The following is a 21,545-nucleotide window of genomic DNA, read 5'->3' as shown; positions in this document are numbered from 1 at the left end:
AAAGCTGTCGATGGTTGACCCTGCTGAACAAGACTTAAGTTATCATTGAATGATAGCCTTGAGAAAGGTTTTGCAATCGAAATCGCCACAATATTGTCTGTATCTGTACCAACAATTGCCTTGTGAAGCAACCTGCTTACGTCAAATTCAAAATCTGATTGGACAATTTTACTGTTACCTGCTTAATATGGTTACATTGCAAGACCCTCCTGGAAAACTAAAGTAGGTCAACAGAGCCACAGATAGCTAGCTTCTCTGTGCCAGCGCCATGTGTCAGCATTTAATCATTATGTTATTGAATAGATAGAAATTGATAGATATTGAACAGAATAGAAAATATTTTTTTCTTCCTCCTTTTTTCCACCCCTTCTCAAAAGGGTTAGAAGGTGCTGACTGCACACCACTGTTTATAAGTGTGTGTGATTGAATTCACAATGCAGTGTGTGATCTGTGATGGACTGTGTCTCATTCAGGAAATGGAAGCCTTGTTCCCATTTTCTGGCGTGTTAGACTCCAGTTGACCACAAACCTGTATCATCAAAGCAGTTACTGAAAATGAATAGAACTTGCTTGGAAATTGTTTCTAAGTGGCATTGCAATAATAGATTTTTTAGAGAAAGAAAGGATTAAGGATCCAGTTTAATGCTCCGATGCCTCATTGTGTTGTGTTTAATGAACAGAAGATTGAGAACTGAGCATTAAAGGTTAAGCAGTTTAATACTCCAATGTCTCATTATGCTTATTAGATTGAAGATGAGAAATGGGCAAAATTAGTTAATTGAGTTGAATTTCCCAGCGCCTGCTGATTATAACTTTTAAGAAGGGTGTCACGGTGGGAATGTGAGTGAGTGTACCTGGAACTTATTGAAGAGTTATACTCTGCATCTTAAGAAACCTGATGTAACTACGAAAATACAAAAGTATTAGTGTGAGTTAAGGAACTGAGTAAAAAGCAACCAAAAGGGGAATGATGTGTGAGATCGAGGATCGTGGAGGGAGTCTTAAAGACAAGGACTGAACATTTAAAAAATAGAAGAGTGACTTACTGTCAGTGTTGGTCTCCAGAGTGTGCTGGCGTCGTCACAGTCACAGATACAATAGTCATTTACCAGTACTCCAAATGCTGTGTTTCAGTAATGTTGAAACACAAGATGCGAGTTACCACAATCTATGTGAAGTGTGTATAGTCACTATGTAAAGGAAGAAAAAGGTTTCAAATACTGTTATCTTTCTCTACAATTTAATCTTAATTTATGGTGTGTATTAATTTTAAGAAATAATCACACATGTGACTTGTACCTTTAAAATAATTTCCTTTCAAAATGAATTTCCTCCAGTGATCTATTTTGTTTGTAATCACATCAAAAACTATCAAAGGTCATGTATATATCACCAAGGGATTGATTTAACATGCACTCCATATATTATTTCATTATTTTGAATACAAGCATTAGAGGAATAATGAGAATAACCTTTTCAATTGTACGTGGAATTTTATCATTGTAGCAGTAGGCATTTCCAGACAAGTCCTTTCTTTCCATAGACAAGAGAATGTTAGTGTTACTCAAGCTAAGGAATTCAGAATTACATGTTTATATGGAGTAATTTTACTTCACTTCTGTAGCAGATATCTAAACAATCAATTATATGTCAGAACATGCCATAAGTGGGTATGTGTGATCAGTCATGCTTTGGATAAGAATCCTTATTCCAAGGTGATCAGACTGTTATTTGTTCACTTCTTATTTGGGTGTGATTTGTGGATAGAGGATTCAGTAGTCCATTTTATTTTTCTTATTCTTAGTAGTAGCAATATTACAGTCCTTTCTTTCAAACTACATGTAACAAATATCACTTAAAATTAAGCAAAGTGCAGTTGTTTTTTTAGTGCTCCTTGCATAGCACTAAAATATTATCATGAACCACTTTCATTAGGAACAATATTAGGTTACAATAATCTAATAAATTAATAGACATTAATATTCCACATTTATTGGTCAGTATTAATATAGGTACCTCTCCTTCTTGTATTAAACCAAGACCTTTGTTCATATGCATTCCCATGTAATTATGTTTTTTTCACAAATTGAAGGTGTATTAAATGAAAAGTTACAGCATTGTTAAGTGATGTATGGAAGTGTTTAATTGACTTGGAATAGGTGAACTGAATATCTGTTGTAGTAGTGTGTTGTAGTTATGTAGTTGTTAGCATGTTTGTTTGTACACACGAGTATACTGTATACTGGCATACCCCTGAGGGTTTGCTGGAAAGCTCAATATTTCCATGACATTTTTTATGTTAACATCCTGCCTCTTTTTAAAGCATCCAAGTGTCTCTGCTTAGATGCCATCTGCTGGTAAAGTATTGAAATGTCTTAACAATTCTCCATTCTGAATCCAGTTGTACAGTACATCCATATCTCTTGGCTGTTTTCTGTCACAAGCATAATGTCATATTTGACAGGTCTCAGTTGTCTAATATCAAAGCACTAAATATTTTTTCCTTCTTTCCAGATGCTTTATGAAGACCAAGTAGAAGATTTATCACAACCTGCAAAAGACCATTCTTGAGATCTTTAGGGAGGCATTGTTCACAGAGTAATCCACAGTAATCTCACTGGACAGAATATTAAAGGTCATCCACAAGCCCAGTATACAGCAATTCAGAACAACAGAAGATATTGTGAAAGACAAAAATGAGTCAGTCACTGAAGATAAGGTACTTTAAGCTTTGGGTGTGATGCACATTTATTGTTCTTCTATAATATCACTGTTATTTCCCAATTAAAATGATGCCTCTGCAGCTTTAATCAGTTTAATTGGTTAATTTGTTGTAGTAATGGTACTAAACATCACTGTTCTCTAAAAATTCCATTATGTTCTCAACTAAATGATAACATTATTTTACATATGTTTCCATCTTATTTTTGCTTATTTTAAACATTTCTGCAGATTAACAATGATTTTTATGTTTGAACTGAACCAATGAGCAGGAGTGATAATGCTCTAATGATTTAATAATCTGAATTACAGTAAATTTGTCTTTGGCGCTAAATGAGTATCCTATATGGTCAGGATTAACACTTTGCATTCACAGAGCCAGAGAAATATAATCATTTATAGTACGTCAATATTCAGAGGTCTTACTTTCCTTGCCTTGGTTACACCTACTGGTAAACTCTTCTAATGATTTATTACTTATCTGTGAAAAAGTTATCAGTTCCACATTTGTCCTTCTTAGGCCAACCATTTAGACCAAATCCTACCATGAACCTCAGTCTTGTTGTGTGCTAGAATTTTAAAATCCCATCTGTCAGCACAATGAGCATTTAATGACAGTTGAAACTCTTATTCTCCTTGCTTTCTAGGCATTGTAGCAGAATCTGGGCGAAGATTTATCGCAACCTGCATGCAATCCTTCTGGTAAGCATCTTTGTTGTAACACTTGCCATCCTACAGCGAGCAATTTTTAGAAGCCAGCATCTTTCCCCTGAGAAGAATTCACAAGACAGCCACAAATCCAGTAAGCAAGTTTTTATCCCTAGACAGAAATCCTTCTGGATTGAAAACATTAATAAGTCTGTCACTGAAGATAAGGTGGTCAAAGCTTGGGATGTGATGGATGTCCATTGCACTGCTAACTCCAGTCTGACCAGGATGCCATGGTTTGCTGAACTAGGGACAAACATCCAGAAGTTCCTCCTGTACCGACACTGCAGATTCTTCCCAATGCTTTTTAACCACCCAGAGAAGTGTGAAGGGGATGTTTATCTCCTTTTAGTGGTCAAGTCCATGATCCTACAGCACAGACGCAGAGAGGCCATCCGCAAAACTTGGGGCCAGGAGAGGCAGGTAAGGGGCAAGAAGGTCAGGCTGGTTTTCCTGCTGGGGGTAACCATCCAAGGGGAAGAACATCCCCATCACCAGAAGCTCCTGGAGTATGAGGACAGGCTTTATGGAGACATCTTGCAGTGGGACTTTGAAGAGTGCTTCTACAACCTCACCCTCAAGGAGGCCAACTTCCTCAAGTGGTTTTCCATCTACTGCCCCAGTGTGCCATTCATCTTCAAGGGAGATGATGACATCTTTGTCCACACTGGAAACGTAATTGAATTTCTGGAAAGTAGTGGTGGCATGCTTGACCTTTTTGTAGGAGCACTCCTCTCCACCTCTCTACCGATCAGAGAGAAAAATAGCAAATACTTTATCCCACCTGAGATCTTTAATGGGACCTTTTACCCCCCATATGTCAGTGGAGGCGGATTCCTCATGGCTGGCCCCCTGGCTATGAAGATGCACATTGCTTCTGAAAACCTGGACCTCTTTCCCATTGATGATGTTTTTCTGGGGATGTGCTTGAAAGTGCTCCATGTGAGTCCCAAACCACACAGCGGCATCAAAACGTGGGGAGTCCAGGAGCCTGGCAAAGAGAAGATGATTAGCAAAGACCCCTGTTTTTTTCAGAATCTACTGGTCGTCCATAAGTTGACTCCAGGAGAGTTGATTCTAATGTGGAAATTAGTGACCAGTGATCTCATCTGCACACGAGTCAGAAAATTAGGTAGTGGTCTGAGGGCATCAACTCGCATCAACTAAGTTTACTTTGATAAAAGAAAACACAAAGACTACAATACAGTTAACATATCATCTGCACACATGTCAGAAAGATTAGATAAGATTTAGATAATGATATAGATATAGATCTATAGGCAGGATGAACTCTGCACCCTCAAAATAAAAGCCTTAAATAAAAGAACTACTACTATATCAATAGGGTTGGACACTCTCCAGAAGTGCCATATAACAATTTTAAACTGTCCTCACATCTTTTGTAAACAGGACCAATCATAAGACCCAGATGCAGATTAACCCATGAGCACTACATACACTTGCTCATGGCCCCAAGCTTAAAGACCAGTGAAAGTAACAACACACAATATTGCATCTAAGCACTTCTACATTTGTCCCATGCAGGTAGCTCTGACTGAATAACTGCAGTGCTCTTCCCTGGCTCTAGGATACATCAGTTAACTCTTATTGAATGATGTTAGGACATTATATAGTTGCACTAGAGAGGTGTGCCAAATCAATAGTCAAAGAGGATTGAAACAAGGTCACAAGAAAATGTAAATACAATCAAGTTATCTATATCTATTTTTGTAAACACTGAACTATATCAGAAAATCCCCTTTCTCTTCTCACAGGCATACCAAGCCAGATAGCTTCTCAGATACACAAGCATTTCCAGTCTTGCATTTCAGAGTTTGATACATTTTTTCTCAGGTATAGTCCTACTTCTGTAATAAAGGAGGAAATTGTAAGTCTTAGCATAACCCACTTTCTACATACAGTGTCCATAAACAGGCAATGGGTATAAACAATATTTAAAGGTCTTGAACAGCTCTTGGAGCACAGTCAAGATGATATGGTACTGGTAGGTATATGGCACCACTAAGATTCTACCTAGGTCTGCCCGTTTCTCCAAACCCGATGTGGAGCAAGGAACAAGAATGAGACCAGAGATGCTACCAAGAAGCCAGTGGAAACTTTGAAAATCCTATAGTGTTTTATGGACAACTCTGGTCAAGGTGTTCTTGTGACATCAATATCCCAAACACTCCAGAGATCTGGTCTGTACGTTAGTAAGAAAGAAGCCATTTCTGAAAAAAACAGCCAAAAGGTATTTAATTGGTACCACAAATACAGTATGTGGCAAAAGTTTGTGGTTCAACAAACTTTGTTGTCACACACTGCTGGTCTTGCCAGGGGCACTAGTGAGAGTTTGCATGAAAGTGGCCCTTTCTGCTCACTAGTCACTGTAATGACTAATGTAATGCAATGGATGAGTGAATAAGTACAGATTGTGCACAGACATTTCACCACAGAAATGTTGCTACATGATCTGCATGTAAGATCTGTATTAACAAGTAAGTGGTATTTGTTGGCAAAACTGTCACGAAGTAGAGAGCAATATTTGTATTGGATTAAAACAGAAGTATTCACAAACCTGCTATTTTATAATGTAATAGAGCCACGCACGTCACCAGAAGTTTGGTTGCCTCATTCTGAATCGCATAATATGGAGCTACGCATACCTGGAGAATTTGTCTATTTTGTTATGTAAATTTTATGTTACTTTGTACATTTTACTTTCATTGAGGTATTAAATGTACTCATTAATGCTGATTTTTTCTAACCCCAAAATATAAAAGTAGCACTGCAGTTCACCTTTAACATTCAAAATTAGAACAATGAGGCTGGAGTCTGAAAACTCAACACTGCATCTTATTTTAATGATACTCCTATTGCTAGATGAGGTGTTTTCTCCTTGGTTGAATTGCGTGATTGTGTGCACTTCTAAATCCATTACTGAAACAATATACAGTTGGTGAAATGAAATGAAATATACAGTTTCGAGTTCAGTTTTTTGCCTTTTCTATAAAATTAACTTCATGTAGGTGAAAAACCCTGAAGTGCTTTGATCAATTTTAGTGAACGTGGCTGCAGCACATTAGCCCCTCTACTGCCAGCTCCTGTACAGAGGCGTTATGAAAATGTGGGTGTGTGGATCACAATGCCAACACAACCTGTATTTTTTAAAACAATTGGAAAATGGATGGATGGATCACATGAGCCACTCTCTCTGTGGTCTGTCCTGCAGTGTGAGATTGCATACGAGCAGTGATCAGCCGCTTCAACATTCAGCTAATTAATTTTTGACAAAAATATTTTGTTTGTATTTGCAGAACTGAGTGGGAATGCTCGTATTAAGTACACGAGAATGCGAGTGTGGATACTGGGACATGGCTATTTCTATAGCCCAGCTCCCCTCCTATTGATATACACGTATGCCCTAGCAGGCAAAGTGAACTAGTATCACCTGTCTGCTATGGGGAAAATATTAATATTAAATGTAAATAATTGCATATTTTTTCAGAAATACTAAGTCAATAACTTTCCTTACTCATTTTGTCATTACTTTGCTCAAGTAATAATTAATTTACCACCAGATCCAGTCGTTTTTTTGTTTTATTTGTTGAACCATTTGTACTTAATCCTGCTCTTCAAATTTGAACTGTGTAAATCTGCAAATGTATATTCAGGCTTAAGAACATGATGGTCAAGTAAAGTGAAACTCATACTACAGTATGTCTAGTCTCACTGGATTTCTCGTGATAACAATCACTTTTTTTTCGCATTTCCTGTGTCACACCCCTCCTTCAATTTTCGCAGCTCTCACTCTTCAGGAGGTCCTAATCTTGTCTTCCTCAAAGAGGGGAAGAAGGGGGAGGAGAAGATCGAATCAAATATTTAAGATTTATGTCATTCATAATATTATACATAGTGACTTTAATGAATAATATTGTCATGGATTCGGGTTCTCGGGGCTTGTGCCCTCGCTGTTCCCACCCCAGTTCGTCCCTCACCACATGAGCGCGAACCCGGGTCTCCGGTGTCATTCAAGAGGGGTCTTGCCGGCTGAGCTAAAGAAGACCTTCCTCATCCCGGGCGGCCAAGATTCCTGTTATGCACAGGTGCGTATTCGTTACAGTTTTTAATCTGTTCTAATCGATTTCTGTTCTAAGGAACAGACAGTGAACCTGAGTCTCAGTAATGTTGTACTGTATGTTTTATGTATGTAAATGTCCAATAATACTGAAGTATGTATTGTAAATATCTGCAAATGTTGTGTTGATTGTACTGCATATGCTTTGGAAACACTATGATTCATTGGTCATGGCAATAAAGCTCTTGAATTGAACTGAGAGAGCGTGAGAATAAAAGAGTGAAAAAGACCAGACAAAACACATTGCATTCACAACCAGTACAAAAAAAATGTTTATATACATCTGGCAATGTAATCTTGTCTCAGGGTGTCAGTTTACTATGCATGTTCATCCAAATTAATGTTATTTTTATTTTCAATATTAATTTAATATTGAACATACTGTGATATACAAAATTAATAAAAATACCAATATAGTATACATACAAAGTCTTCATGTTTTAGAAGTACAACCCATCCATTGACCAGTAATTGAACCCAGGAAGTTCCAGGGCAGGGTGAGGAACTGTTACCCTGTTTGAATAAGCTAAATTAAAAACAACTAAGTTTCATTAAAAACCTTGTTTCTACAAGCATTTCATTATTATTTACAAAAATAATGACAGCAAGTGTTAATGGAAAAAGTTAAAATGTTATAGACAAACTTTATAAACAAACACAATAAAACTGTTCCAAAATACCCATAGCATGACTATGTTAAAGACTTTAATGCAGAAGATGTTTATGAAGAAAGTGGAATACTGTTGTGCACAGTTACAGCAGCCCAGCCCCTCAATGTCCCTTCGGGATCAATAAAAGTCTAGATAGATATCTCTCTCTTTACACCTCTTTCTACATTACCCTCCTAAGCTTTGTATTCTCTTGAGAAAAGGCAAGTTTCTTTTTTTCTGGAGTATGTGTATGTGTTTGAGATTTTTGGTTACTCAGGGCTTAATGGCAATGAACTTAAAGCATTTGTTAGGAATATGTGATGCTTGTATAATTGTGCATGGAAATATATTACTTACTACTTCCAGGTTTTAACAAGACTGCACAGGCCTTTAAGTCCAGTTCTTTCTACAAGGGGTTCTTCATTCCCCGCAACCATCTTGCCAGCTCTGTTTATACTGCATACCACTTAAGTTTCTTAAGTTGCCTGAAAAAGCAGATCCTCTGCTGTGCCTTCTTAACTATATGATCTTTGTTGGTGCTCCATTTAAGGTGTTCATTTATACTGTATGTGTTCCCAAGAATTCAAAGAAATTTGTGGTCACTGTAGGATGGGGCGGTCATTAATGATGGGGAGTTTTATGCACTGGACACATCTAAAATCAATAACAATTTCCCTAGTTTTTAACGTATTGAGTTGAAGCTTATTATCAGAACACCAGGTTGTTCCCCAGTCACCTATCAGTATGGAGGCCAACAATACTAGTATAATCTGCATATTTAAAAATCCTATCCAAGTCAACCCGGGATATAAAGTTGTTTGTATAAAGGGAGAAAAGCCACAGAGATAGGACACTAAGTACTAAGATTCAGAGGGCAATAGTCTGATTGTCTTTCTCTCTCTCGCCCTCTGACGGTACAGTTTTTCACAAGTGTTTCGAACAGTTCTATGCGACGTAAATTTAGAAACACACTGTGTGTTATATAGTATAGTATATACATTACTGTGTCTGTTTATATTTATTAGATACATTTCATATCAGTATTTATTTCACTTTCATTAAAACGAAAGATCACAAAAGCCTTAAAAACACGGGGCACGTTTGTCAAAGCGGAACACATTATTCTGTGTTATTGCTTTTCTTCTCCTAACCGGAGCTTTATTGATGTATGACGGAGGAGAAGGCAAGATGGCGGTCGCCGTGGTACAGATGGCCTGTCTGTATCGGGGGATGCTGGCTGTCAGAAACACGGGAATCAGACCGCTTATCCCAGGCTTTTCCCCATTGCAGCTGCGAGCCTTTTCGGTCCGTAAGGAGCCAGAACTGGAGGAAAACCCTTTCTATAGCAAATACCAGGACAAAATTCAACAACTGCGCAAGTAAGATCTCGGTCTGTATCAAAACCAGACAATCAATCGGGTTTTCACTCATTTAGTTAATTTGATGATTATTTTTAAAACTCGCATATTAAGTGACGCTAGTTCTTCTGACATTAAGGTGATCACCGATGTGCTTCAGTATGTACTGACTGTTGGGCACCATTCAGTCAATTCGAAGGGCATACTCAATTCAATCCATTAAGCACAACAAATACCCATAACTGCAAAAGGTAACTAACAACAGAAGTATAGAAGAAATAAATGTAGTTTCAGTTTCAGATTAGTCCATTTTTCTTTTCCAGAGAGAGAATGCACTTTTAACCATTGTTAAAACCACTGGTATAGTCTATACGGGGATGCAAGGTACTAGCTTTTAGAAAATATGTTGTTTATGTATACATTGTTGACAGAGGACAGTTTACCTGCCAAAGTTAGTCTGCAAAAACTATCCAGTTAACACTGCTATTGTTTCTCATCTTTTTACTGAGGAAGCTCTTCAAACTATACTCACAGAATTGCCTTATTTGGCTAACTAGAGGTGTCGTACCGAATTCAGTATGCTGTGGAAATGTGTATCCCCTTTCAAAGTGTGCATGTGCACTGGGAATTGGAGGTATGATGTGTCTGCCTGCTCGTGCACACATTTCATATCGTTTGTAGTAAACGCGTTTGTAGATCACATACATTTTACAATAAAGCTATTAATGCCTCTTCTGTGATTTTTTTATATAATGGTTATACTTTATTTTATCGAACACAAAGTTAGACGTTCAAATGATGATCAGATTTCGTGGTCTAAAGTTAACGTTGCTCCTCCCAAGAGTAATTAGCAAGAAAGATTTTTTTCAACTGTCTCAACTTTTGTAGTATCTTGATATGATAGATTATGATTTGACTATTTTTGAGCATTGTTGAGTATTGTAAATGACAGTGTTCAAAGCAGATTTTTTTTATAAACCCCCCGTGTGAAACAGTTCTCTCAGTTCTGTATGGAGTTTTTAAAATAAAAATGTTAAGTCTTTTCTTGGAGACTAAGATAACCTGTGTCATTTTGTTGATCTGTGAAGCTGACATGATTTCACTGTTATGCTTTAAAAGGTCCACCTTGGTACTTAAACACTATTAGGCAGTATTAAAATTGTATTAAAATGTAAGTCTGATGTAAAATAAAAATATAAAAAATAATATTAATTATTTTCTCCATATTATGATGACATCCATGCTAGGGTGGTTGGATTGGTGTTTCTCAGCTGCCTCTGTGTCGAAGGGTGCAATGTATTGGTGTCCTGTCTAGGGTGTGGTCCTGTCTTGTGCCATGTGCCTTGTGTTTCAGGGATAGACTCCGGACAGCCACTAAGCTCAGCAGAATAAGCAGTTTTCTCATAATGACTAGGTTATGAATCTACTGTTGACTAATTACTACTGTATTTCTTCCTTTTAAAGAAGTGATACTAGGAGCTGCCAAAATACTGCTTTTGTTGGCAACAAGTAAACATGTAAAATATGCCTGGTTATTTATTTTAGCCTGTATTTGAATTATTTACTGTCTATGGATATCTAGTGTGCCTGGTATCAAAGGGTTCTAGGAGCTCTAGAAGTTAGAATAGATTGCTGAACTGGAAACATTGGAATGAATTTTACTGTTGGGTGTCATGTTAGTAACTCAGTTTTGTATTTCATAGAGCCAAACCTGAAGAGTACAAATCCCGTCTGGAGAAGAGGGCGGAGGGGAAAATGCCGCCAGTTGGTCATTGCAAACAGGCCGAGTTCATCAAACTGATAGAAGCTGAGGTTTGTATCCTGATCCTGGTAATGCCTGGAGTCTCCTGGAAGATAAGGTACACAGTATAGTCGGAGACACAGTGAAGCCAAGACAGAGTGACCTGTATGTAGTATGCCTGTTCTGAAAGGACTGAACCTTGAGGAAAGGCAATGGATGTATCTTTAGTGAGATGAGAATGAGAACATGGGACCTGTCAAATAATGCCAAGAAACAAGATTTTTGGGTATTGGTGGAATCACACTTTCATTTTTGGATTTCCCCTCTCAATAATCCTTGAATGCTAAACTCGGGCACTATGCCATGTGTTTGTTTTTTGCCATATTTGAAAAGGCTGCTGAGGAATGGGTTTGATTGAACTGTTTCTGTGTTGTACTGCTTTGCCTCTTTTCAGTTAGAGAAGCGAAGCAAAGGGGCTCCTGGGAGTGACGGTTTCACTAAGGATAAGGTAATTGGGGAGATGCCTGTTGACTAACAAAATACTGTAGTGATTTATTTTGTGGATCATGTGTAACATTCATTCCAATACCTATGTTTCCAGGGATTTTGGTAATCAGGGCCATCATGGTTATGTATCTCACTAGGTCAGATTAGAACAATTGCACCAAACTATCAGAAAGCACAAAGAAATGATGTGGAGGCTTGGAGTCTCTTTACGTTTAATCATGTAATATTTTATATGTATGCTGTTTTAGACTTTGGACTCTATCCTCAATATTGACATGGTCAAAGAGAAGACTGGTGAAGAGATTGCTCAGGTGAGATTGTACTTTTGTATTGGTCTCATTAGCCTCTGATCTCTCAGGGGAGAGATCTTTCAAAAACACCAAATTTAGAAGGGCTTATGGGTGTTAGGCTGTCTGTCTTTTAAGTTTTTAAAAACATTTTAAGTTTTAAAAATGTTTAGGTTATTAGTTTATGTATACATTAAACACTTGTAAACCTGTTTTCTTTTCCAGATATGGAAAGAATATTTTGCAACTAAAAAAACTATTTGTGCAGTAATTCCTGTAAGTGCTTTTTTTCTCCACAACTATAAGCTCTGTGAGTGAGTTGATGAGTGCTTAGTGCTAATCTGTGCTGTCCTGAGTGTCGTGGGTGGGGTTGAAAAAGAAAAGCAAGAGAATGTCTCTCAGTATATTGCAAAAAGTGCAAAAAAACTCCCATGCTTGGAGGTAATGCTGAAACATTTTGAATAAGTTGGACACCAACTTGATGACTGCAGCATTATACTACTGCATTACACTACAAACACAAGCCTTTTAAATTACTAAATTTAAATTACTAAAATTAATTTTAAATTACTAAAATTAAAAATAACCTTGAAAATATTTTCCTTAAAATTAATAAAAATGTTAAATAGTGACAATTAAAAAGAAAAAAGTTTACTTTGTTTTTTATTGCTTAGAGTTTTCCACAATACTGGCACAGTATGCTGTACATCTCCAAGTTGTCTTTCTGTAAGACTCATCTTGCCAGATATCTTTGTATAGTGAAAACAATCTCACTGTCTGCTCTTTTAACTGGCGCAGAGATTAGTTGCACATTTAGTTGTTCTAAAATATGACAGTGTCATCACACTTTATTAGAGAACATTCAGAAACTTATCTGGTCACCCACCATTGCTTGTGCATTGTATTCAAACATGAGACCCACTTCAGTTGTGTTTAGGTACAACTAAACATGACAAAACTCTACATGAGCCAGTCATGTAGGCTTTATTGCTGTTTTTGCAAAGGGCTTGTTTTTAAAAAAACATTTTTCAAAGACTTACAGGCATTTCCTAACGTTGCAGGTGCCATGACCTCTATATTAGAAGTGTAGCTGTAATCATTCTTTAAAGGAAGCTCATGCACAAAGAGAGATGTCCAAGTATATTAAGGACAGACTGCAGGAGGCACCATTAGTCAGACAGGATGCAGAAGCTGATTCCCTGGTTTCCTTGAAACAGATCCCTGGTGAAATACTAGCAACCCAATAAGCATGATGGACTGAATGGACTACCATTGTAAAATTTGATATGTTTTTTTAAATAATAGACTTTTGGTCCTAATGTGTGTTAAGTCTGGCTTTTGACCTATGCATCCATATAACAATGTCAACATTTTGAATTACTTCATATCAAATTTAATTAAATTAATTATATTTCAGGGGGGAATATTTGAAACAATATTCAGAAGAGCAAAGAAATGCCCTTCAGTAAGTATTTTTGTCTCTAATTATCATGTTAATTGAAACAAAAGCAGTGTGCAGTAGTTTTAATAATGGAATGCCGAAAACATTGATTTTAAATCAGTGATGTTTTACTTCTGCACTAAACAAAAATCATTTTAAGGGTAAAGGTAAATCAGCTGTGCTCTCCTGGTATTTCACTACCATGTGGTTGTATGTCCTCATGTTCTGTGCCTACATTTCCTTTTTGTGAACAGCACTAAATTGTTTCCCCATTCTTTCTGATAGTAACCTTTGAAAGCCCCCCTCTCTACCACCAAAGTCTAAAATGTGATCAACAAATTAATAACCACAGAAAAAATAATAACATATATCTAACAGGTCATCATGAGCATAATTAAATTGTATACCATATGTGTTGTTGATATAGCCTACATATTTACCATAGACTTCTCTATTCATCTCGTTACCCAGCATGTTCCTTCCAACCTGCTGACATAGTCTTTGTTGCCTTACAGGAATTCCTCTTCTAGGTCTTTTTTCATTTGGGATCCATTTCAGTGTTACCTTGTTCCACCATGTTCTGGTCTTGCTGTATGTTTTCATTATTGCCACAGTAATATACGTAACACTGTAAATGTATGTAGAGGAACAAATAAAGGTTTATTCAATGCTGAAATGACTAGAAAAAAACAGAGTTTCCAGGGCTTCACCCCGATTGCTTTAAACACTATAAATGGATTTCTGGGTTTTCATTATAACATAGAATTTGGTCTACAGTATTAAACCAGAGCAGCTTATCTAAAGAAAGGTTTTACATTTTCCCTAAGTGAGATGTAGATCAGATCTTTGGTCTGTTCCAAAGATGGATTCCTTTTTATGGAATGAGCTCGACTGTCCTGGGTCTGTGCTGCATAACTGATCCACAAATTTACTTGTGTAAAAAGGTGATTTACTAGGCAGCCTTTTCAAACCACCACTTGTTAATTTTGTGAGGAAAAAGACTCAGCTATCCTTATGAGTCTAAAGGGAGAGTTGCTCTCTTACCCAAGAGCTACAATTTGCACTTTTCTACCAATCTTACTGTCTTCAGGACACTTATTATTGTTATTCCCAGATGAGTCAACCTTCCTCACATGTAGATTCAAAGAGAACAATTTAATTATTAAAATTTAGAGAGGTGTTGAGGCCCTTTTGAGACTTAGGGTAGTAACTTGTGGTGAAATTACTTGTCATTTATATTTTGTGTAATTATCTATTTAAATAAAGGTTCACCTGAAATAATAAGGCCTATACTCGACTGCAGGTTGGTTCCTAAGTGCAGAACTTGCTGGTTAAAAATCAGTAGCACGTTGTGTCTCAGGTTCTCTAAGTGGTGCCCTATTTGCCATATGATGAGGAGGTGGAGTAAGCTTGATGCTGCTAGGGAGTAGCCTGCTTGCTATGTGGCAGCAATCCCTGTAGCTGGCTGAATGCTTGTGGGTGTGCAGTGCTGTTTGTGAGTGAGGCATCACTTCCCCATCTGAAGCCTGAGGATATAACGTTGAGTGTGCAAGATCTGGACCTACCACACATGTACATTTAGTACATCTCTCCTGTACTGCTCCTGTACGTAGTTTCATTTATGTCCTAAATTAACTTGCTTTTCCACAGTTGGGCTGATATAAAAAAACAATTTAAATTGGTGGTCCCAACCCCCTTAAAATGAAACCATTTAGCAGCCTTTGTTGACTATAGTTAGTTTTATTGCTTTCTTAGTATGTATGGCGTGTTGGCTTTCATATCGCTCCAGAGCAATATGGTATTATAGTGCTGTTTCTGAACCGTGGACGATTCTCTACTGAAGGACAGCATTTCTGATTTGTGCGCCTCATTTCTGGCAGTTTCTGTATGCATTGCCACAGAAGGAAGGCTACGAATTCTTCCTTGGCCAGTGGTCTGGCTTGGAGCTACATTTCACTTCCTTGATAAATGTACAGGTGAGTTGGCAATACAGGACTGATAATTAGTTTGGCATCTTCAAAGAATCCCTGACATACCCCTTTCCACCAGCAGAACGTAATCATTTTTGTGATGTTTATGATGACCATTAAAACACTTTAAAACATTTTGAAATAATATAGTGGACCAAAATCCTTTATGCTTTCAGGATTATAAATATGTGTTTAACATTTGATCATTTGGCCTAGGAAAGCTGTTTATTTAATGAATATATGTTTTTTTTAACAAACAACTGGAGGTTTGACTTCACCTTTGATACATGTGTACCCTGTGCACCCAACATGTGTACTGTGTCCTGTAGATGCTGTATTATTCTGCTGCAAAAGAAGCCTTGTTGTATACTGTAAAAAGGCAGGTTCCCTTCTTGGCTAAATTTGTTTTTCTTCCTTTTCTTCAGACCCTAGGGGAGAATGCTCCCAGCCAGCTCATCCTTTACCATTACCCAGAGTTTGAGAAAGAAAAGGGCATTGTCCTTATGACAGCAGAGATGGACCCTAAGTGCATGGTAAGTGACAGCCAAACCTCAGGTCTTTATGTTTATGTAGGTGCTTTTATATTGTGGCACTATGGACTTCACAAAAGAAGTCCTGTCTCACAGCATCCTCCTGCTAACTGTGAGCACTTTGGATGGTACACTGAAGCATTGCAGGTTAGTCACAAGCAAAATCGGTATCTTTTAATGCAGTTGGGCGGACTGGAAGAGTCTTGGTAAAGTTTGCACATTACCAGTTTACTGAGACTCTGGAACTATATTGCCAAAATCCTCAGTATACCTGGTGCTCAGTAGCTAGACTAGCACAGACACAACGTGCAGTACTCCACCTGACTTGTTTCCAAATCGTAAATGGTTTTGTGTTGGTCCTGACTTGCACAGGGACTCATTTAGAATCTTCAGCCAAAATAAATGTCCCCGGACGACTGACTTTTTCTTTTTCTGAAAAACCCTTCTCGGGGACATATAATCCTATGTTTGAAATGAAATGACACTTTTTTTTTCCATTTAAACTCATTAAAATCCTCAGTCAAATGTCCCTGTCATTTTGTTTATCCCTCCAGGGAGTTCACCAGGCTCAGTGCTTAGCCAATCAGGTGCAGCTGTTCTATGGTGCAAAGCGGAAGGAAACCTTCCAACTGGTCGACACGTTCAACCACAGACCTGCAGAATTCAAGCACATGTCGGTGATAGCTGAGCTGGAGCAGAGTGGGATTGGGCCAGGGGCTGATGTGCCATAGTGTCATTGTCAGTTGAACCTGAATGCGGGATGCTGAAGCGTAATGTACTTTTTTAAAACTGGTAAGAATTAACGACCAGAACATAGTGTCCTCGATGGCTTGAAAAGGAAAATTCTTTGGAGAGACTTTCACAATTGTAAATGCTGTAAATGGGAGAAATCTCAATTTCCCTTGAAGAAGAAAATAGTCAAAAAAACATTAAGATACTAGAAAAAGCCTTAACCACACATTGAATGAATTAAAATTAGCTTCAATGAAATTATGTTCCTGAAATCAGCTCATAACTTGTTATAAAGTTAATGAATTAAAAAATATTTAATAATATTAGTCTTTCCTAGCATCATTTTTCTTCATGATATAAAGTTCGATCTGGAAACAAATTAACAGGCAGTGTGTGCAAAAAGTTCACTAGCAATAACAACACCCAAGATTTAAGTGTATTGAAATGTTTATAGAATGTTTTAGTCCAAATAAATCTGGCTTGTTTGACAGCCAACCTAGGATGAGGAGGCTAGACCTCCATGTGGAGTGAATAGTGACAAGGGAAAGCTGCAAAAGTAGAGATGGAGTGGGGGTAAGATGCAAAAGACGTGTGAGGGAGAGAAGGGGATTTCACATAGTATTTAGTTTTTTTTTAATGTGAGGAAATTACGTCGGAAATGATCACAAATTACTGACAGATGAGGTTAATTCTCATACCTCCTGAACATTTGTTATAAACTCACCTGACTTCTAAGTAAAGTTTTGTTTTACTAGATTAATGACCCAATTTTAGCAGAATGCTGTAGGTAAAGATAAACTATAGCCCTGAAGGATAGGCTGTAGGATATATACAAGATACTGTATATACAGTAGGTTATACAAGTACTTTTCAATCAGAAAGTAAATAAGTGCTAAAAAATGAAGTATTTTGGCCAATTGTTCAAATAATTATTGTAATATAATAATTAACCTCAGAGAGGATGTGGAAAATGCCCCTGTGGGGTTGCCTATTCACGATGTAAGATACCAGAATGCTTAGATCATCAGTATATGAGATAAGAAATGCCTTTAGGAGGATAAGATACTTTCAATAAGTGTGGAGGTTTTTCTTTTACAGTAGTACACCTCTAAATAGACTGATCTTCTTACTAGGTTTCTGAGAATTAAGGGTTCTTAAGAAGAAAGTACCCTGAAGATAAGAAAATCACATCTCATACATTCAAGCCTCAATACTGGTGATGTACAGTGATGGACTATGTTTACTCAAAATAGCCATTTAAGTGAAATTTATGTAAAAATTACTTTTTAAAGGAACTGTCCTTTTTTTAAATAGGAGACACAAAGTCATAACAATATGGAAACATATATTGTTATAGTAACTCATCCATTAGAATCCTAAGAGATTTGTGTTGCTTTTGAGGAAGAGAATGTTTGTAAATGTTGTCCGCAAATGGGCCCTGTATTGTTAGACATTAGCTTTTCTTGAGACTCCTCTATTCCATTGCAGCTCAGAATTTGTCTCCAGCTAAATGTAATGGATAATTCGCAGAACTAATTAAGGTGCTGTTTGTATCTAGGAGCTGCACTCAACTTCCCTGCGTTTCCACAGAACCATCTGCAGTATAAACCTGTACCTTGTTTATTTCAGGAGTGAAAACCATACTGTCATGGATTAAAACTGTTGACCTTGGTCAGGGTAATAGTTGTACACTAAACATTTCTTAGGATTGAGATAAAATTCTTCAGGCAGAAAAATATAACTGTTTATAATAATGTAAAGTGATCTGATCTTTATCAGAGATTATATTTAGACATTCACACTGAGAGACAGAAAATCAGAAGTTTATTAATGTGAGCAGAACAGGTACAGAAGAGACCATTTGAACCTTAATGCTGTATTTCTCTGTAACTTCACTGCCCCACTTTTTAAACAGACAAAAATATATGTGAAGATGACCCATACATGAAAAGCATTTCTCCATCCAAAAAACATTTTCCAACTAAAAAAAGACCAACATCTTGCAATAACATTGCATACTGAGTTACACCATTACTAAGCAGGATTCCATTTAGCTTCATTAGTTTCAACTGATTATTAAACGGTAGGTTTCTGAGAAATATTTTTTGTTCATAACATCTTAGGACACATTAATATACAGTATGACATTCAGCAAAAGAAAATGAGTAAAAAGGTAAAGAGTCAAACCGTCACTGATAGAAATCAGTAGAGTTTAGTAATAACCACTTACGTATGCCCAGCCTGACACTTGTGGTCTGCTTCTGAGTCCCAGATTAAAATACACTTTTTTTGTACTAGTTTGCATCGTTATAAGCTTAAACCTAGTGTAGACTGAATTATCTTTTCCTGGAATCCCCTGCTCTCTGGAAAGTGTTATATGATCTGCTAACGCTCCACATGGCAGCAGAAGTGGCACTTGAGAACCGCACCACCTTGTGATTTAAATTTTTATGAATTAACTACGACTTGTACTAACTGCATACCTGGGATGCAGTCTACCATTTTAAATCGCTGATGATGGATGGGATCTGTAGACTGGTTTATACTGTGACAGTAATTGCATTCTAGTGCTGAAACAATGAGCCAAAAAACACAGGTCCACTGATGCTCAAAAGTGGCATGAATGGTCTGTACATGTATGTTATTACTGACTGGAGTCAGGAAAATGGAATGGGAATTACTGGTCTTTTATAGTGTAAGTCTAAGTACCCACAGAACTGGGGAAAGTTGTTAAACTGATGTAGCTGTAATAATTGGGTTAAGAGCTTGGCTAAAATGAAAACCTGCTAAAACTGCAACTGGACATGTCTTTTGCAGAGTCAGTTTTTTAATTTAACCATAAAAGGTCATTACAATAAAACATTTTTTTATTTAAGAAGTTTTATCTTGGCACAACAACGTTGGGCAGTGTTTAGATAACAGGACTGACGCATATCTATTTGCCCACCAACAACCCATGAATGGCATTGCATTTAAATGCAGGAATAAAACATAAGGAGATGACTGACAGGAGAATTGATTGAATGTCAAGCACATTTTCTAAAAGAATGTGGAATAGGTGGAATATCTTTTGTTTTGTTTTTGACAGCACCAGTTCTCATATGTAGTGTGCTTCAGTTAGTCCACAAAGGCTATACAGATGCATTCAAATTCAGACAGTAAAACATAAGAAAGCACTTTTCATGTTTATAGAACTGTACATGATTAAAAATGATTAGTTATATATTTAGAATCGACCAATATATTTAAACTATATAGAAAACAACACAAGATAATCAATTTTTCTCGCAGTGCATTCACAATGTAGTACTCCCTTTCTCAACCACTAGCTTGCGTAAAGAGTGATACAAAGAAGAGCTGAAAAGTGTTTTGTGAAAATAAAATGAACACAAGTGGTTTCAGTCTGATTTTTTAGCTGAGCAGTAGCCATACTTCCTTACAGCAAGGAGGATAATGGCCTCCTTTGTATTTTCCTTAAGCTATTGACAGATCTAATGCCAATCTGACCTGAGCTCTCCTGTTTGAGAAAGGAAGTACTGCACTGAATCATTGTACTAGTGTTCTTGTGATCCCTATGTTAGCTCAGCCTCGCTCCCCCTGCCCATCACCTCTTCCACAGAGTGCACAGCCCCTGTGGTTATGGCCTTTCTCACCATGTCCAGAATTGACTCATGCTATTCACTCAAGCGGGAGCTACTACACTCCCTCTTTTGGAGAAGGGGGGGGCTGGTTACCTGTGGCTGTCTTAATAGAGTTCAAGGTTTTGCTAAACCAGGAGTTTTTGGCAGCCTGGATCTCATTCATGAGAGCTCCTCTCTGGTGTTCCAGCTCCTAAAAAAAGAGTGATAGATTAATTGACGTTATATTCTTAAGACGTAGCTTGAGACAGAAGAACACAATGTTTTGAGACACAAGAATTCACCTGTGTCATTATACAAAATTAATTGTCCTAAAGGGCAAACCCAGATGAGGTTATACCAGGGCCAGACCGTATGCAGCAAAATTATATAGAATTAAACTACAGTAACTAACACTGAGCTGTTTGTTGCTACTAGAATGCAGTTTAAGGATAATTTAGAGACAGTAAGTACAGGCATTCATCGGTGGGTGCAATTCTCTGTGAAGCTGGTCCCAAGTACAATCGACTGGAGAAGGAATTTTTGGTTCCTCTCCTCCATTGTCTTCTGGTCTTTTCTGTTCTGTATTTACAACATATGTGGTCACCTGCTTTGTTAAGCGCCTTGGGGCAACTATGTTGTGAAAGGTGCTATATAAAAAGAAATTGAAGTGAATTGACTGTTAAAAGGCAAAGAATACCAGACAAGTTGACTCTTGGTTAAACCAAGTTGCAAGGGTCAGCACTGAAGCGAGTATTAGATGTTTAACGCTCACACAACATGATTATATTGTGTAGGCATTTCCCAGGATTAGGAAGACAGGTCAACTTGCCAAACACAGAGCAATCTGCTTCCGGCTTTATACAAGTGAGGGAGAAGCACTGTTCACTTTCAAGATGGGAGCCCATTTTTTCCTTTGAGAAAGGAGGTGGAGTTCTCTAGGGAACAGAGTAACATTAGCTGCCAGTTCGGGGTGAGGGAGCTCTTTATGTTTTGGCAAAAGAGGAATCCAGGCTATATTCTGCTGAGGAGTAGAACTGGTGCAAGGACATGACTATTGGGTTGTTAATGTGTATGGGTTCTCCTCACCATGTTCCCAAGTAAGTCAAAACGTGCCACAGTGCGTTGTTATTTCACAGGAACCT

General features: G+C 37.5%; 2 protein-coding genes and 1 pseudogene across 3 annotated transcripts in view; 2 read left to right on the top strand and 1 right to left on the bottom strand.

The window, feature by feature from the left end:
- The first annotated feature begins 2,696 nt into the window (after positions 1–2,696).
- LOC148823678 (UDP-GlcNAc:betaGal beta-1,3-N-acetylglucosaminyltransferase 7 pseudogene) lies at positions 2,697–4,596 on the top strand (annotated as a pseudogene).
- A 4,750-nt stretch (positions 4,597–9,346) lies between these two features.
- On the top strand, positions 9,347–17,104 carry atpaf1 (ATP synthase mitochondrial F1 complex assembly factor 1). The gene is made up of 9 exons (XM_088926645.1): positions 9,347–9,596; positions 11,279–11,387; positions 11,771–11,824; positions 12,072–12,134; positions 12,336–12,386; positions 13,528–13,575; positions 15,432–15,527; positions 15,947–16,054; positions 16,606–17,104. Exons 1-9 carry the CDS (start codon positions 9,382–9,384, stop codon positions 16,780–16,782), a joined length of 921 nt encoding a protein of 306 aa, XP_088782771.1. The 5' UTR covers positions 9,347–9,381; the 3' UTR covers positions 16,783–17,104.
- Positions 17,105–18,590: 1,486 nt separating this feature from the next.
- The window catches only part of rabgap1l (RAB GTPase activating protein 1-like), a 351,445-nt gene continuing 348,490 nt past the window's right edge, over positions 18,591–21,545 (bottom strand). For both annotated transcript variants that reach the window (XM_088926643.1, XM_088926644.1), the window contains exon 26: positions 18,591–20,614. In XM_088926643.1, coding sequence (XP_088782769.1) covers positions 20,480–20,614 — 135 coding nt within the window. In that variant the 3' untranslated portion in view covers positions 18,591–20,479. The remainder of the gene's footprint in view (positions 20,615–21,545) is intronic.

Source organism: Atractosteus spatula, chromosome 11 (genome assembly GCF_055471065.1).
Source record: "Atractosteus spatula isolate fAtrSpa1 chromosome 11, fAtrSpa1.hap1, whole genome shotgun sequence".
In the NCBI taxonomy this organism is placed as follows: Eukaryota; Metazoa; Chordata; class Actinopteri; order Semionotiformes; family Lepisosteidae; genus Atractosteus; species Atractosteus spatula.
The sequence above is the reverse complement of the archived record's forward strand: the minus strand, read 5'-3'. Positions and strand labels throughout refer to the sequence as shown.

Bases quoted from the DNA above. Each gene is read 5' to 3' on its own strand.
- atpaf1 (XM_088926645.1), top strand. From the start codon at position 9,382: ATGTATGACGGAGGAGAAGGCAAGATGGCGGTCGCCGTGGTACAGATG. The intron at 12,135-12,335 runs GTGAGATTGTAC...TTTCTTTTCCAG, and splicing joins CTGGTGAAGAGATTGCTCAG to ATATGGAAAGAATATTTTGC. The intron at 15,528-15,946 runs GTGAGTTGGCAA...CCTTTTCTTCAG, and splicing joins CTTCCTTGATAAATGTACAG to ACCCTAGGGGAGAATGCTCC.